General features: G+C 38.7%; 1 protein-coding gene across 9 annotated transcripts in view; it reads left to right on the top strand.

The window, feature by feature from the left end:
• EHBP1 (EH domain binding protein 1) overlaps window positions 1-17,940 on the top strand; it is a 212,207-nt gene that overhangs the window by 131,285 nt on the left and 62,982 nt on the right. For all 9 annotated transcript variants that reach the window (XM_033054322.1, XM_033054320.1, XM_033054323.1 and 6 more), the window contains 2 exons: window positions 3,821-4,735; window positions 6,738-6,881. In XM_033054322.1, coding sequence (XP_032910213.1) covers window positions 3,821-4,735; window positions 6,738-6,881 — 1,059 coding nt within the window. The remainder of the gene's footprint in view (window positions 1-3,820; window positions 4,736-6,737; window positions 6,882-17,940) is intronic.

The raw sequence follows: 17,940 nt of genomic DNA, 5'->3' as shown, positions 1-17,940 counted from the left end.
AGGTAAATAAGCTTAGTGTCCTGAATATACATACATTAAAAAATCTCATACAACTACTACACTGGCAGCAGTCTGAATTGGAAGGTATTTTTGGTGCACATTGCAAATTCAGATTTCTGTCAGAAACAAAAGCGAAACCAGGATTATCTTTGAGAAAATCATAAACATTACAAGGATGCTTTCCCAGCTAGTCCAAACAGTTGTGTTTCTACTTAAATATCAGATATAGCTAACTCTCCATATTGCCTTCCTAGTAGCGCTACTAATTTGATGTAATATGTCAATTTGATTATTATTAAATAATAATTAAATTTAAATTAATGAAAAATGTATTAAAATTACAGTATACTGGCACTATAGTTCCTTACCAACAACAGAAACATTTTGTGTTGCTAATAATGTGTCCTGCACTTTAAAAATATAAGCTACTAAACAAGACATGGGCTGGATCTTTGATGAGATGAAGAAATGAGAAGTAGAAGGGCTCAACAGTATGATTCTAATAATGAATTTCTGGTTTTAATTATTGTTTAGAGAAGCTTGTTTCCTTTATCATGTGGGTATATCTTTTGGATGTTCAACTGGCACTTTCAGTATTTATGATGCTCCCCAGTTCTTGGCCATTTCTAACAAACTCCTCCATAGATTTGAACTTGAGTGATCTTCTTAATAATATATTCAACTTTGAAAAGGAATCCTTTTGAATTATACATTTAAATAGAAGAATTACACTTGCAGGGGTAGTATTGAGTCAAAATGAAAATGATTCCTTACCTTGAAGCTAGAGTTATGTTTTTATAATAGGTGTTCATGTTCACCTCTACAATTTGATTCACAAAGGCATAAGAACATATCTAATTGCATGTGGAGGAGATGCTTGTTGGCATCAGTAGGATCATGTACATGCAGCAAAATAAACATTTGCAAAAATCGAGGCTAATTATGCCTCTGTTTAACAAACATAATTTGACTTAGAAAATTTACTCTGTTAATACCATGTTGCAAACTAGTTAGAAGTATGAGGCATTTATAAATATGCTGGAATATCAGGAAACTCCCAGGTTTTCTAGTAGTGAATAAAACCCATCACATAGTGCTGTATGGACGCATCCAGAGCACACAATTGCTATTTCTAGAGCTACTATTTGTAGAATATTGACATACCATTCTACATATCTAGTGTACCTTGACAGGAGAGAAGCAAAAATGTGGATGAGAAGGAGAGGATGGGAAATAGGTGTCAGGCATCAGCAGGAAATAACTGTGTTTAATCCCAGGCATCACCAGAAAAACTGAGCAGCCAACAAAAAGTGATTGTGACTGTAATGAGAATATCCATCATTCCAAATTCAATCCTGCTGTAGTGTTACTTCTAAGCAAGTACCTTTCCTGACAATCCTGAAACACTGTCCCTGCCTTCATTTTATAGACCCTGGGAGATACTCATGGAATTTAGTTTTATTAGCATATAAATAAGAAATTGAGAGTATAAAAGAAGTTTAGGTCAAGTCATGCCTATGGGCTTTGGCTGCTCTGGACTGCTGTGCCTGTCCTTAAGTCCTGTCATTCTTCAGATGGTAACTCCCACTACCTGCAGTGTGGGGTAACAAGTTATTTATGCCACTGAATCAGCACCGACCCACTTAGCAAACAACACATCCTCGTGTTACCTTTAGCCCACAGACAACAAGGGTAGCTTGCTGCATGTTCATGCCCAGCCTGGTTTCTGCTCTCGTACAAGCATTCATCATTCCTGGTATCTGCCAGGCCTTAGACTGCCCACCCAAATCCCTGCACTGCTCTCCCTTAACTTGCTGCTGTCTGCGCTCCTCATGTCTATTCAGTTCCACCCATCTTGTCTCCCTCTCCTCCATCGCCAGCCTGATCCTGCTCCTTCAGCTGTGTTTCCCAAGATGCTGTAAATGACAACTGTCCCCCTTCTACCATATGAGTTGCTGCTGTTCTCTCCTACCTTTGCTGCTGTTCTGCTCCATCTGGAGTTTTGTATCAGCAAATACATCAGTCATGTTTGCTACTGCTGCTCCTATATTTAAGCACGGCTCTGTATTTAGAAATGGTATAACAATCTCTCACAATAAACCTTCTCAAGAAATTCCCCACCAAATACCAGCAGTGATTATAGACCAAATCATTTTGCTTGGGGAGAGCTAGAAGAGCTTAAAAATTAATTATTCAGACCATTTCTATGTCTCAATAAACTCTGTGAATCATTTGTTATAATGATATAAAAATTCCTTCACCTGAAGTGCTTTGGAAAGTTATACCTGAGATGAGGGGAGGCATGCAGAATTTCAGGAAGGTAAATTCCAGCTTTTGGAAGCAGAGTTTGAAAAACAGCTGATACAAAAACTGTTTGGCCATTGAATAGGGAATGACATTGCAAGGAGGAGGAGAGAGCCTCCTTTTCTCAGAGCAAACAAAATATCCAGGTCTGCCAGGAGCAGGCCAGCCTAGCCCCACATTCTGTCTCACTGTTGAATATTTAGTAGTATGAAAACCAAAAGGATTTTTAAAAACCCACCCATAATTGTTTTATTTTTTTCTCTATTATTTTAAAACTAAAGAAATTGAGAAAAAATGTAAAGTTGAAGAGTTGAAGCTAATGATGTGTGTTACTGTTTCTTTGTGAAAGGACAGTTTTCTCATCCATGTCTTAAATTTAGCTTTTGTTCAAAATAGTGTAGGATCATTGTAAGATGAACATTGTAAGCCCCTTCAGGATATGGTGAAAAGGAGCTGCAGGATTCCTGGGGGAGGAGAAGCCCACATGCTTTAACTGAGTGCATCTTAGCTAACAGGAGGCCTTTTAAAGGCTTCCTTGAAACACAATATTGTCTTCCAAGGTTAATCCAGGATAGTAATAATTAATTGTAAATTGAGAAACGGCTTTAATTCTTCAAAACTAGAAAAACCTGATGCACCAAGCCCACTCACTTAAAGGGCCAGCAGTAAAAGAAGACAATGTGGCCTCACAAAGCAGGAGGCTTGCAACTGTTTAGCTTTTAGAAAGTAAAATTAAATGAGAATGATTTTCACTCTCTCTTTCTTATAAATTTAGCATCAACAAATGTTTCTAAAATGCATTTGCTTGATAGATTAATGTGATTTATGTCTAGTGTCAAGTAATCTGTGGCAGTGTTCTTTTTGGCTATCTGGGCATAGTTTTTCATCAGCAGGAATCACTGCAATTACATGACCAATAGAAGGCAGAAGGTTGATCATCAGTGATAAAGCTCAATATGGATTAGTGTCGTGTTTCTTATATCTTTGTTCCTTATCTTAAAAAGCCATCCCGAGTTCCTTTTTTTTCTGGTCCCACTCTTAGACGTTTTTTGTTTGCTTGTTTCCTGCTATTTGAGTGAGAACCATTTAAGATATTGGTAGGTTTTCGTAAGGCAAAATGAAGGGTATTCAAGCTGCACTTTCCTGAATAGTTGTTTACTCATAGAGGTGTCATAATTTTGAGTAACAAAATATTTTAGTATTGTATGGCATTGAAGTATGTTAAAAATATTTAAAACAATGCCATTTGAGTTTTTTTGCTGGTTACATTCTCTCAGTTTGCTTTGCTGTGAAGATATCCCAGGACATATGTAGAAGCCATCAGGAAAAATCAATGAGCACCAAAAAGTAGCAATTACTATAATGAAGCCAAAAGAATAATAAGTGATAGAGTCAGAGCCATGTAATATTGGATGTGTTTTAGGCTTGCTTATTTTGACTGAAACTTGCATTCTTGAGATGTTATGATAGGGAAGAAACTGCCACACCGTGATCTTTATTTTGTCTGTTTTTGAAGGCCTATGACGGGTTTGCCAGCTTGGGAATATCACGATTGCTGGAGCCTTCGGACATGGTTTTGTTGGCCATCCCTGACAAACTGACTGTCATGACCTATCTCTATCAGATAAGGGCGCATTTCTGCGGGCAGGAGCTGAACGTGGTTCAGATAGAGGAGAACAGCAGTAAGAGCACATACAAAGTGGGTAACTACGAAACGGACACAAACAGTTCTGTGGACCAGGAGAAGTTCTACGCAGAGCTGAACGAGCTGAACCGGGAGCCCGGGCTGCAGCCAGCAGACAGTGGTTTGGCAGACTTCGCCTCACAGGACGACTCTGTGTTTGTGAACGACAGCGGCGTTGGCGAATCTGAGAGCGAGCATCAGACTCCTGATGACCATTTAAGCCCAAGCACAGCTTCCCCTTCTTCCCGCAGGACTCGAAGCGACACAGATCCACAGAAATCCCAGCAGAGCTCTGGAAGGACTTCTGCGTCTGAAGAAATTGGGAAGTGTAGCAGTACAGACACAACACAAGTGCAGCCTGTGTTGGGAAGGAAGAAATTGCTGATAACTGACACTTTAGACTTCAGTGACTTAGCACATGTCAGTGATCAGAAAGAGGATATGTCTCCCACAGTTACTTGTGAAGATAACAACAAGAAGAGACACCAGAGCTCAGACAGCACCCCTGGTTTCTCAGAGCAAGAAAAGCTGGGATGTATAGGATCCACAGAGAGCACAAGAGCAGATCCCAGTTCACCTGTCACAAAACCAAGTTTATCTCCTACTTCTAAGCCTGCATACTCCTATAATATGGATACAGATCTTGCAAAGAAGCCACATGCTTCTCCGAGGCAAACAGAATCTGATTCTGACAGTGATGCCAGAACTGCTTTAAATCATGCAGATCCAACTGCAAAAACAGCCCAGGTAAGACATTCATGTCTGTGAATTAGGATGGAGGTACTGTTAAAGTTCTTTCACTGTGTTTGTAATTTACACCAAATATTCAGCATAAATGGTGAGGTGAGCAGTGCATTTTTATTTTTGGGCAATAAATATTTTGCCTGAGAGGTAGGTGGTGCTGCAAAACAGTCATTACATGAAAAACTAATTTATAGAAATTTTCCCACTGTTGATCTTTCCAATCTCTCTCCAATTAAAGAAATTTGTGTTCTCAACTATCTCAAAGATGGCTCCAAAGCTTTTTCCAATGTCTGTCGCACCTCATTTCCTCTGAGTGTTGCATACTGAAGCAAAAACTGGAAAAAGACATCAATTCATTAGGAAATGTAAAACTTTGAATGCCTTAACGTTTACTGAAGGTATTTCAAAATCTTGTCTGGGAAACCACAGAGTCTCATGAACATAGCCAGGATGGTGAGGTAGAAACTCCAGACTGTTAAATTATGCTGCTTTCCATTGAGTAGCCTAAGGCATGTTACTTCACCACAATGTCATTTTCCCTTCTGTAAAGATAACAGTGTATACCCACCTACCTTGCAGATTTATTGTGAGAATGGAAGTTGAATATTATATATATATATGCTGAGTATTATCAATAAATCATATCATCATAAAAATATGTAAAACATGTTATCACCTCCACTCACAAAAATGCCAAAGCAGGCTTAAAATTTTGCCCCTGTGAAGAGTTTTCTTGAGTTTGGGCTTTGTGCCATTAGCTCTGGTAATAAGAAAAGAATATATTCAGTCTTTTGGTAGTGTGAATTGTTTCAAATATTTTTATGGGGTTTTTTTCTGAGTGAGTACCATAAAGATCATTTTATTGCAAGAGGAGCAGTCCATAGATGAGTGATAATGGCCAAATATTGGTTCCAGAGCAAGCTGATTTCTTTCCTTTAAGCAGTGAAGTCTTGTGAGTTTCTTTTCATCATCATCACCATCATCATCATCAACATCATCATCATCATCCTCATCATCATCATCATCATCATCTTTGTGTACTGGATGAGAAAGTAATAACTTGGCCCATTGAGAGTGAAAGAGCAGGAGGAGACAAGATTTGTTCTCTATGAAGATTTTCACAGGCAAGGGTGTAACAGGCCAAGAAAGCAAGAGCTGGCTTTAAAGGCAGCTCTTTGTTATTAATTATCAGTGCATTTGCACATGGTAATAAAATCTCAGACTTGAGGCTCCCTCTGAACCTACACTCAGTTGTTGGTTAAAGTCAACCACCTCCACTTCCACGTGGTTGCTGCAGAAGCACTGCAGACAGCACCTGTCCCAGCCCTGGCCCAGGTAAAGGCCTAGAAATGCATTTTCCCACTCTTCATAGTTGACCTTGACTAAGAAACCAGCCCTTGGGAGTTTGTCTGCCTGGGAGCTGCTCATGTTCTTGTGTTGCCTGTGCAGAGCCCCCTTTTGCTATTTCTGCTCTGCAGATACACTCAGTCTTTTGTATGAAGAAGGGACTTTCTTGTGCACATTCATAAATTCAGTAGAAGCAGATACTTTTGCAGGGTTTTTTGCCTTACACCCAGCCTCTTTGTGTTCAATTTAAGTTTTAAGTGAGTGGTATCCATATAAGTAGCCAACAAAGCATTTTTATTGTAGACATATTTGCATACATATTAAAGTAAATAAGTAAACACATAGCACGTTTGACATGGCCTCTGTGAAACCATTTGGGGTTTTTCCACAACTGCAGTTTAAAGGCATTAAATGTTGATAGAAATTAAGTTTTAAGGGGAAGGAAGAGAACTCCTATTTACATTATAAAGGCCTATGCCTTTTTTTTAAACATTTTGATCATCTCTTCCTTTCTGTAGAATGCTGTCACCTCATGAAGACATAATTCGTGTGGCTCCTGACCTTTATTGTATAGGAAGGCCGCTGGCTATTAACAACTGTAAAAACATTCAGTACTCCAAGGCTGCCTTGCTGTTAATTATATTTCTTTATTTTTAAGCAACGTATGTTGTCAAGACAGGAAGAACTTAAAGAACGAGCAAGAGTTCTGCTTGAGCAAGCAAGAAGAGATGCAGCATTAAAGGCAGGGAACAAACAGCTAAGCAGTACCCTCATCCCAGCCCGCAATAAGCAGCTGAACGATGTAAGAAACACTGACCAGTCTTGCAGTTTACGGAGTTAAAATGCATTGTGTGTGCTGTTGTGGGGGGGGCATGTCCTTGCAGAACATTTCTTCTCCACGTTTGATGTACTGTGTGTCCTTCATTCACTTTTAAAACCTGTTTCTCCTGATGTTAAGGCCAATAGAAAGGTGCCTCCCACTTTCCTGGAAGCGGAAGTCTGGGAGCACCTTCTTTGATTGGCACTGCAGTTTCTGGTGGGGTGAAGCTCGAACATTGCTTGTTAAACAATAGTGAAGTAATTTGTGCTATTTCTGATTACTTCTCTTTCAGTTAATGTAAATAATTTCCTTGAGCCTCTGATGTGAGCTCCTTGCTGCTTTAGAAGTGTCGTTTCAGTGAATGGAGCTGCTTGTGTCAGTCTTGTAAAAGAGTTGATGAAACCATTCCTTTTTATCACTGGAGCTGATTATGCTGGTGCCGGGGGAAAGTGGAGCTGGGGAATGAGCTCCAGTGCTGAAGTAGCTGTGGTTGCATCTCCAGTGGCTTCCACGGTGACCTGGAAGGATCCTTACTCTCTGGAGATGAGAGCTAATTAATTTTTATGCAAACCTTTGCAATGCAGGTTTTGTGATTCTAACTGTTGCACATGAGAGTCTGTACTGGCAACTGAGAATGTAAATGTAACTGACAAATAATGATACAGAGAAAGGCTGGAATCTTTACAGATTCCCAGCTTTCAGAGCCAAGTCCTGAGGGACAGATTCTGCTCTTTACAGGAATGGGATCACAAATCAAAAAACGAAGACAGTGATTTACACATTTTATTTTGTTTTCTTAACTCTCTTGGATCCATGCTGGTTTTTCTGTTTTTGTAGAAATTCCTTTCCGTAGAGTGACACTTCATTTTATTTTGAGATATATTTGTATATGCAGACAAGTCTTATTTATATGCTTATTTTTGTAATTATATATAAACTATTTTTTTATTATTTTGGTTTTTAAGTTTGTCCTAGATATGTATATTTTAGTATAAATTTCACTTTGGATTTGTTTTTAAAATTATTTTTTCATTAAGAAAATGGCATTAGAGGAAAGTTACTATAGGCAACTACTCAGGCTGAAGCAACTGTAATTAAAGTTGCCTAACATTTTTTATTACAAGCTCCTATTTTCAAAGGTTTTACAACTTCGCTAGTATTTCTTTGTTTGAGCTGAAATCTTCCCTGTCAGCTCTTCTGCCTCAGGGTAATATTTTTAATTTTTTTTGTAACGTCAGAAAAACCTGTTCATCTCTTACTCTATATTAGGTTGGTCAAAATACTGTTTTACTCATATTAAAAACAGATAAAATTTGGAAAGATAGTTAGATTCCCTTGAAAAATCTGTTCAAAACAGTCAAAGCTGTGTTAATACCACAATCTTGTCAGAGAGCCTTGAAGTTCTGAAAAGTTCCTAAGTGTCAGTAAAAATTGTCTGCATGGACACTGCCCAGCAAGAACATCTTTTACCATTGCTCTCCTAAGGATTGAGGCCCCTTCTGATGCAGGTCATAGTTTTGGGAAGCAAAGCTTACTCTTTTAGACTCAAACTCCTGCTAGTGAAATCAAAACAGGATAAAAGGAGCTGCCCCTGGCATACAGAGAAGATGTGCCTGGGGTAGGTGGCAATGTGAAGTTAGACAATAATGAAAATTGTGTCCAGGCCATGAAAACCAGCTGAAGGGTAGGAGATGGTGCAGGGTTTTTAAGATGAGAGTTAGGACTGTGTAGCTCAGGCAGCCAGATAACCCACAAGACCTTATTTCATTTGTTTCAGAAGCTGAAAAATTAATTAGAAGCCTTCAGGAAAGGGAAGGGCAGTCTTTTAGGGCAGCTTGGCAGAGCCAAAGTTTCTTACTGCCTCCATCAGTAGCTCAAGGAGAACTGTCCTGGAACAAATGGTCCTGGCCCATGTGAATTCTGGGCACTCTGAGCAAACCATAATGGGCATTCTTGACTTGAGCCAATTGTCAGATACGAATGACAAAGCTCTTCAGCTCTGAAGTGTTGTGGAGATGTGATTTGGAGACTCTTGTAGTTGGTATATAATAATATACATTATATAAAGCTGTGTACTATGTGTATGTATATATTATATACATATCCTTACATGTGCATATTCCGAAAGAGAATGCATATGTGCATCAACATATAAAGGTGTAAGATAAAACACATTGATTTCTATTTTTCTTTAACATACTTGATCTTAGTAGAGATGAGGCATTTCCATTTGATGTAGTTCTGCCAGTTTTCTACAGGTTTTTTCTCATTTGATTCTTAGCATATAACCCAGACTGATTTCTATTCATGGTTTTTTGGTCATTAAGGTTAATAATAAGAACTTTGACTCAAAGCAGTGTTGTGTGTGTCAGTGTGCAGTAATGTGTAGTAGTGTGTTATACAAATCAGAGTTGCAATAATGAGAATCAGCATTTAGTAGTGGAAATTGGATGAGACTCATTTTCAGGATGGATTGAAATTCAAAAGAAAATGGTTTAAAACAGAAAGATCTAATTTTAAATAAGAAAACTTTGAAGAGATAGTTCAGGGGCAATACTTTTGAAAGTAACTCTTGAAGTTTGGAATTGCACCTTTTTTGTTACCTTCTCAGAAAGAGCTTTAAGCATTGTAGTCTTTCAGACTGTGCGCTTTCAGTCAGCCCAGCTAAGCAAAGCCTATGGAGTCATTAGTGACTTTAGAAAAGTCTCATCTCCTAGGCCTTGCTGTTACCACCTTCCATGTGTCATGTGAGAACCAGGAGTTTCTGCTTTGCCAGTGACCAGGTGAGAGCAGCATTCAGTGCATGGGGTTGGACAATGGGGTTCATGGTGAGGAGGGGTTGTGGCACTGCTCAGGGTCAGCAACAGGGAGGAAATTTCCAAATCTGTACCATGGCCATAAACACAGGTTTATTTGGTGTGTGCCTGCCTGATCTGTATTGGTAAAAGTCCATTTTGAAAAAAACAGTATTCCTATTTCTCCTCTAAGCACTGAGCATGGCCTCATTTCCCCCAGTTCTTCCCTTCTTGCAGCATGGTAGAAGTTTTTTCAGTGTTATGTCTGCTTATTTGGTACTTCTAAGAAGCCTTCAATCTCAGGCTGTATGCATGCCAGACAGCATGTGGAGGTATGTGCACAGGTATTTGAAGTCTTAGAGCATACTGCATTGATCAGAACCTCCTTGAAATCATGCTCGTGGTTTGGGAGGATCATAGCTGTGTCATTAAAATTGATGCAGCCCTTTGGAGACTGGAAGAATTAGCTTAAGAGCTCTGTGAACAGAGTTACTGATCCCCTTGTGGATCCCTTTCTCTATGGTAGATTTATAAACAGCTCAACCTTTCTGCTTGCTTTCTTGATGTATGTGTGCATGTGGTGACTCTTTTACGAGATGCTTCTGTCATTTGCAATCTGATATAGCAGCTGTAATCACTTAGCTTTTAGCCAGGAGAGCCTTTTTATTAGCTTACTCATTTTTATTTAACTTGCCTTTTCTCATGGTGAATATCACAGGGCTAGAAGGGACATATCTGCTCCCACCAGATGCTGTAAAATATCAACCTGTAGTTATGGTTGTTAGCAGCATCAGCTTGGCTGGAACGTGATGTTGGAAAGGTGAGGAGACTGGAGCTGGGCTATGCGACCTATCCAGCAAAGTGACAGGCTGGAGGGGACCACAATGAGTGGGAAATATTCAGAAGTCGTGGGCCTAAAATGCCTTTCCAGGAGGGGAATCCTCATCTACTGAACATGGGGTGGAATCTCTAGTTTTTGAATCTCAGCATAAGTCTGCTGTCAGCAAATATCTGTAAAGGCCGTTGGCAAAATCTTATTTTCTTTTAGAGACTGGGCCACATAAAGAATGGAAATTTACTGCAGCTGTCATTTACTCTCCAAACTCAAATGGCTATGGTTATGGAGTCAGCATGATTACAGAGAATGGAATTAGGAGTTAAGAAATGCACAGGCAACTTTAATTAACCTCCTTTGTGTATATGCATTATGATGTAGTCTTTAATTATGTGATCACATACTATTTTCCCCAAAGCAATTGTGTCTCATTTTCCTCAGAGGATAGAGGTGATGTAGAAGGCTGTTTGTCCAGAGGACCTCTGTGCTTTTGATTGCAGAAATTGGAAGATGTACGACAAACGAAGCAGGGACTGCGAGGAGTGAAGGATGAGGTCATGGTTAAGGTGCTTGAAAGAATTAAATGTACTTCTGCCTTTACCCAAGTTCCTGATCAGTGCCACTAGGTCTTTTGAGCCAAACATCCTCCAGGTGGTCGCTTTTTGTGTGTCCTTCCTTTCTGGATCGGTTTGAGGCAAAAGCTTGATTTGCAGATATATTGAGCATCCAGGTCTGTCAGGGAAATCAATTGGAGCTGTGCTTGAGACATATAAAGCGCTGTATAAAGCTTAGTATACTGAAAAAAATCCAAGTAATAGGCTTCCCAGAGCAAGCATCCAGCGACAGATCCTTTTAGCTGGATCTCTCCGTCTCAGTTCTCATCAGAAGAGCAGGGTAATAACTCTTCCACGGCTTGTTGTGAGAAGGGAATGTGATTAATGCTCTTGAGGCTCTTAAATACCACAGAGGTGGGCACTGTAGAAAGAAATCAAGAAATTAACAATTCTCTCTTCAGAGCAGGATTTGAATATTGTGGTGTAAAGAATAATGCTACGATTGGTGGGCCTGCATATTGAACAGTGAAAATAAACTGAAGTACTGAGCACCACTGGGTAGAGCTCAGGTCTGGGCTGAGGACCAAGACATAGTGAAAATAAAAGGTGGTGCTACAATAAGGCTCTGTTTTAGAGGATACAGAGCGTGATGAAAATTAGGATTATGCCCACTAGCTTTATTTCTGGCATCTACTAAATCCTGTGTCAAATTATTTTAACGGGTTTTTTTAAGGTAGACAGGTTTAGGAGGGAATGCCATATCTAATGGAATTCATGAAAAATAATGCTCATCTGGCAGAGGATGTGTTTTTCTCTCTACCAGGGGCTACAGAGGTTTCTGAAGTTATTTGGGTTCTGCATGAGCTAAGGGTTCCTCCTTGGTGAATTTAGGTGCAGAACTGGGCCACCCTATGTATATGGATTTGGCCAAAAATTTTGCATATTTACGATCTGGCATAGATTCTGGGATGCAGGAGTTCAATAGCATGATGCCTGGAGAAAATAACTCTTTCTTCTGCCTTTGTGAAACATGGTAATTCTTCCTTCAGAGCAACATTCAAGTATAGCTACACTAAAAATGGCGAGGGACTCCGTTTGAGCAATAAGAATTTAAAACCAGAATAATGCAAACTGACATGGCGGGGGGGTTGGAGAGTAATCCTGAGGCTGCTGCTGTGCTTAAAATGCAACTGTTGCAACCTTGCTTTCTGTACAGAGAAAGATTTGAGTTTAATTATCTCAGGTACCATTATTTTATATTTATTCAAGCTGAATGACAGCAGTAGCCACCTCAATGTGTTTAGATTTGGAAAAAATAAAGATTTGAGAGAACAGTGCCGATTATGTTCAACTCCTTTAGCAGATTTTGCTGATACAAAGTAAGGCAGATACTTCACCCAAAAGCTGTCACTACCAAACGCACAAATACTGTGTGCAAAGGGCAGAGAAACAGGCTGTGCCATGAGATTGTTTCTCCTTGCTCAGAATACTGCTTTTTATTGCTCCCTTGCTCAAAGGACTTGTTGCAGCTGTATCTAATTCATTTTTAATAAGCTCTTTCTACTTCAGGTGTCAATCTGTTGTGCCCATTACTTTTCATTTTCATAAATATATGAGTGCAAAATGAAAACTTTTTTTTTTTTTTGCATGCACTGGACTAGTAGAAGTGGAAGTTCTTTTTAGTAAGGCTTCAGAAAGTGACAGGATCTGAAAGGAGATGAGTCTTCATGATCTTTAATTTTGGTTGCATACATTTGCACAGATGCTGGATATGATGACTGCAATAAAATAAAAAGAATGCATTATTTTAAATGCTCAGAAAAAATGCTTTAATAAATGATCCCATCTATTGATCATGTCTGGCAATAATCTGCTGCCCCTCTGAACTAATATGCTCCAAACTGTCCAAACTTATCTCCAATAAGTAAATTGTAGTCAATATGAACAGAACAGCCAACATGAACAAAAGCAAATTCAGTGTATACAGCAAAAATAGAATATTTTAGTTTGATTGCAAGATGCCTTAAACTCAAGGTAGCAATGCAAGTGTTCTTTCCTCCAATTATATTTTCAGGTTCTTGAAAATGAGTACGAAATAGCTTCATTTTTTTTTTGTGTCAAACCAGAATCCGTAGTTCTGTTGCATTAGGAAAGGTATCCAGTTCACTGCTTGATTTTTTTGTAGTCTCCTCAGTTGGAAAATAAATGTCTGTGATTCAGGTGGTAATGTTAATTCATTTCAGAAAGCACTCTTAAGTTATTCCTATCTTGTTTTTCTTTAAAAAAAATAGGTTAAAAACCTGATCTTTATTAATTAAACATCTCACATGCATTTATTGAGGTGTAGGACATTGCAGGTGGCAATCTTTGTCTTTTAATATTAATTGGAAAATATTGATTGAAAAAATACTAGTCTGTCATGCTGATAATTGCAACCAGATTTAGATATGATCACTAGATCTTCCCAAGATTACAGAGAAGGAGTTACCATCTAATTGGTAAAAAGATTGAACATTATTTTGGTAATCCCTGAGCTTTGGTAACTTATTCCCTGTTGTTCATTCATATGTCATGTCTATATGCCACTATAATGTGGTTAAATATGGTGTAAGCTGATAAGACTATGTATGTAGAGCCATGTACATTTTCATAAGCATTCCAAGTTTTATAGTTTTTTTAACAATATGCTTTTCTTTAACTGGAGGGTAGACCTGCTGAGCACTTCAAACCCACCTAGTATTTACTTCTTTATAGCGACATGCTAAGGTCGAGATAGTCTGATCTCAATTCCTTGATGGGAGGAACAAGCAACTTGTTTTTTTTAACATTCCTCAATACATGAAAAATAAAAACAATCTGTAACTTTCCAAAAAAGTTCTACATCTTTTGACTTCATATTTGGTCTGTTTAAGCACTTTCTTACTATGAAGTTGTGATAGTTCATTGTACAAAAATATTGCTGAAGGCAACTCCCTGACATAGTTGGGAAAATAAATCAATTAGTGCAAGTAAACTAATTTTTAAGAAGAATTAGTATGCACTGTCAGTTTTATAGCAGGAAGGATTTCCTGAATAAAGTATAGCCTTTGATAATGCACAACAAATGTTAGCAGTTTCAGTTTTAGATATAAATGCTTGAGTTTCTCAGCTGATTTTTATTGATCTTATTTCTAGAACATGTATCTGTTTACACCGGTTAAGGATCTGGCCTAAATATATAAATTTATTTATTATGTGGCTGTTAATTCAAGATCCTACACAGTCTGCAGCCGTACCATTAGCTCGCATGCTGACAGAAAATAGCCTGGCAGCTTATTAATGGAATTTTAAGATCATCTGAGCAAAATTAGTTCCAAAATTTTCATGTCTTCTATCCGTTTATAAATATTAGCCAAAAAAAAAAAAGTCTCTGTTTCAGAGTTATCCCTTTGTGTACAGAGTGAGACCCGGGTTTCTCTGTCCGTCCCTTGAATGCTCTTTTTCTATCGCTGCTAATAACTGTGGACGTTTTCCGTGTGGATGTTCAGTACACGCTGTTGTGAATCCCAGGATGATATCGCCATTACTTAGAGCTGTATTTTGCATTGCCTATTCTGTGATTGCTCAGCATGCACAAGGGTAGAGTTAAAATCTTTATTCATTTCATTTAAAAATGTTTCTTTTGTTCTCCTTATCGTGTTCTGGCTTTCCCAAGGATATATGCCTTGAACGAAAAGTCACATGTGCATTACTAATTGTGTGCCATTGTATTTACAGTTCCTAGTGGTGGCACTGTGAAGCTACTAATTCTTTTGCTTCACTTGATGTAAAATAATCTGAGTGTCTTTGATAGCAGTGAAACAGTATTAATTGTTTTGTACGTTTCTTGGTCACTCTTCTTAGGTGGTCTTCATAATCTATTAGAACTTTCAGCCAGATTTTTGTAATGTCATGCCTCCAGCAGTGATTAAATTGGTAATTAATGAACAGTCCTTGGCAACATAAACCACATCCCGTTAATTTTCCCTTTTGAGTTTTTCGAAGTTGTCGTCTCTGTCAGAAAGCATTGCGCCACCTTGCTACGGCCCCTTGGCATGGAACCACAGCAACGGGATTTTTTGCAGCCATTAGTAGATCAGAGCAGTAATTTCACAGTATTTTGGTCAGGGTAATTATAGTACCAAGTACCGAGTAGAGTTGGGAATTCACACAAGAAGTCCAGAAATACCAGGTGAGCTTCCTTGTGTTCACTGGGACGTTATGATCAGTTTAATTGGGCTTTGTTTGATTTCAGCCGCAGAGACTCTTTGTGCCACGGCACTGCAACCACTTTCCACTTTAGTGTTTCTGACCTGCATTGACAGGAACTGGTGCAAAAATGAACTCTTTGAAGTGGGACTCTTTGGAGAGGGCAACTAAAAAAGGGGAAGAGTGATGTGTAAGTAGTGTACTGTAGCAAAGCGCGACACCAGCCCAAACACCCTGCGTTTTGCGGGTGATGAGATTCAAATACTTTCATATTTTCTGCTGGAACAGATAATATTTCTGCTGCGTTTATGCAAATCTCAAGTAAATTACTGCATTTAAAAACACAATCTGTTTTTAATCGCTGGCTTTTACATAGTACCTGCTGTTCTACCTTCCTTTGAAGATACAGTTGTTTCTCTCACAAGAAATTCTGTGAATCATCTATTTAGTCCTGCAAACAAATCTGGGTGAATGCATTAATGAGACTGCAGCTGCACTTAGCAGTTCACATGTCACAAAATAGTAGGTAAAGGCATTCATACTTGAGTGACTGACTATAGGTGTAGTGGCCTTCAGCAGTACATTGTGCACATTAAACTTTAAATAGTCACTTGCCTGTTGGCTTCTGAATGAAAGGACTGTCACTGGTCACTTCTCCTAAAGCCTTAATGAAACCAAATAGTTTGCTACGAGTTTGGGCCTAACCATTGGGGTGTTTCATGCAGTCTTGTCAGTTGATGTTCATGAATTGACTTGAACGAAGATCAAAGTGTTTCTCAAAATGGAGAAGCGGGGAGAGAGACAGCTCCTTCAATTGCACCACAAGAGCTAATCAAGCCATCAGTTCTTTATGCACTCTGCGTGCCTTTAGAATTTAATACCCAATGGTTTGTCAGGACAAATTGAAATTCGGGGGTTGGCGGGGGGAGGTGGAGGTGGAGAGTGTCCCTCCTCAGCCTGCTGAAAATAAAATAAGCGCTTCACTCTTCTGGAGTATCGCTTTGATAAATTTTATCAGTTAATGTAAAACTGCAATGTTGATTAAACGTTTGGGGTTGAAAAAAGAAGTTACGGTGAAGGATTCACCGTCAGTGGACATTATGCACCTCAGTGCTGAGTAAAGATTCAGGTTCAAAGTGAAAGAGAAACTAAACTCGGGGTGATTTTTTTGTTTCTTTGATTGCTAATGAACTTTTTTTTTGCTGAGACATTTTAAATTGGATTCAGAAGATAGATTTTTGAGTGTCAGTTAAAACAAAGTCATGTGAAAATGCCTCTCTCTCTCTCTCCCTCGCCTACTCTCCTTTTAATTGATATGATTTAGGCAGAGGAAAATGGTAAGGGGGATTTTTCTATTGCAGAAGCAATTTTTAAGGGATTTAGTCTTATTTAGCCTGAAGGTCTTCACACTAATGAGAGCACTTAAGTTACGTCCAGGCGTTGATTAGACAGCTCATCTATCAACTGGAGCATGAGAATTTGTATTTTAGGTACCTTTTATACATTATAAATTGTTTTTATTACTTTAGACTTTGTTTTCCGCAAATCTTTAGTGCCTTCTTTCACATCCAAGGTGTCTGTAACTCAACTGACAGAGTACAAATGCAAACAGGGAAATACTCTACGTTTGATGTTGAGTACATTTTGATACAATTCAATAATATCAAAATTTTGACAATATCAAAACTGCGTCTGTAGAAATTGGTGTGCTGGATGCAAATTGCTACCGAGATACATTCCTTAAACTGCCACAAGCTCCCTCAAAGTCGAAATACATTTATTCAGGAAACACAGAATTGTATATGTATTTTTAAATGCCCAATTACTCCCCCCACCCCCAAATTGTGAATGCTCTCTCTACCTGTAGTTTTTTTGCCATGTTTAAAACACAATAGTGTCTTAATTATTTTCTGAACCATTCTGAAAAGTACAGCTTTTGTAACTTTTTGACATTTGAGGTTTAAAAAAAATTAAAACGTTGCCACCAGCTTGCACTATGAGCAGCCTGTAATAACAGTTAAAAAAGCTTTCTGAACTATTTGACAAGATTTCTTAGTGCTGAGGCCATGTGCTGTAGCCTTTAAGCTATTTCTTCCTATCAGTTTCATTATCACCTGCCTCTGAGTCTCCAATATCATCAGTAAGCACATGCAGAATCATAATTATGCCATGTACAAGTTCTTTGATAACATGTACAGTTTTCTTCTTAATTCTTTATCAAATGCATTGATCGTGGCATGTGTGCATTGATCCAGGTCCACCATCTGGCTGTGTGTGATAAGCACAGTGGCATCTTTGCATTTCCACTGTCATTCACTGCGCTACAATTTGGCTGCAGGGGAGTAGTGGCTGGGATTAGCCCTGTTCTGCTACTTACTTGCATTTTAAGTTGACACCTCTACAGCGGCTCAGACCACATTACAAACTGAAACACATACGCACGACTTAGTGATGTGACACTCCTCAATAAGCTTACTCCACTAGCTACTCAACAATCTGTAATTGGATTTGTAGGAATAACAGCAAAAGATTTCCTAAGAATTGCTGGGGACAGAAGGTGAAGTTTTCTCATTATTGGCAAAAGGCTAGGTATAGATCTTAGGCGATTGGTATTTTCCATTAAAAAAACC

This window comes from Catharus ustulatus, chromosome 3, assembly GCF_009819885.2.
Source record: "Catharus ustulatus isolate bCatUst1 chromosome 3, bCatUst1.pri.v2, whole genome shotgun sequence".
In the NCBI taxonomy this organism is placed as follows: domain Eukaryota; kingdom Metazoa; phylum Chordata; class Aves; order Passeriformes; family Turdidae; genus Catharus; species Catharus ustulatus.
The sequence above is the reverse complement of the archived record's forward strand: the minus strand, read 5'-3'. Positions and strand labels throughout refer to the sequence as shown.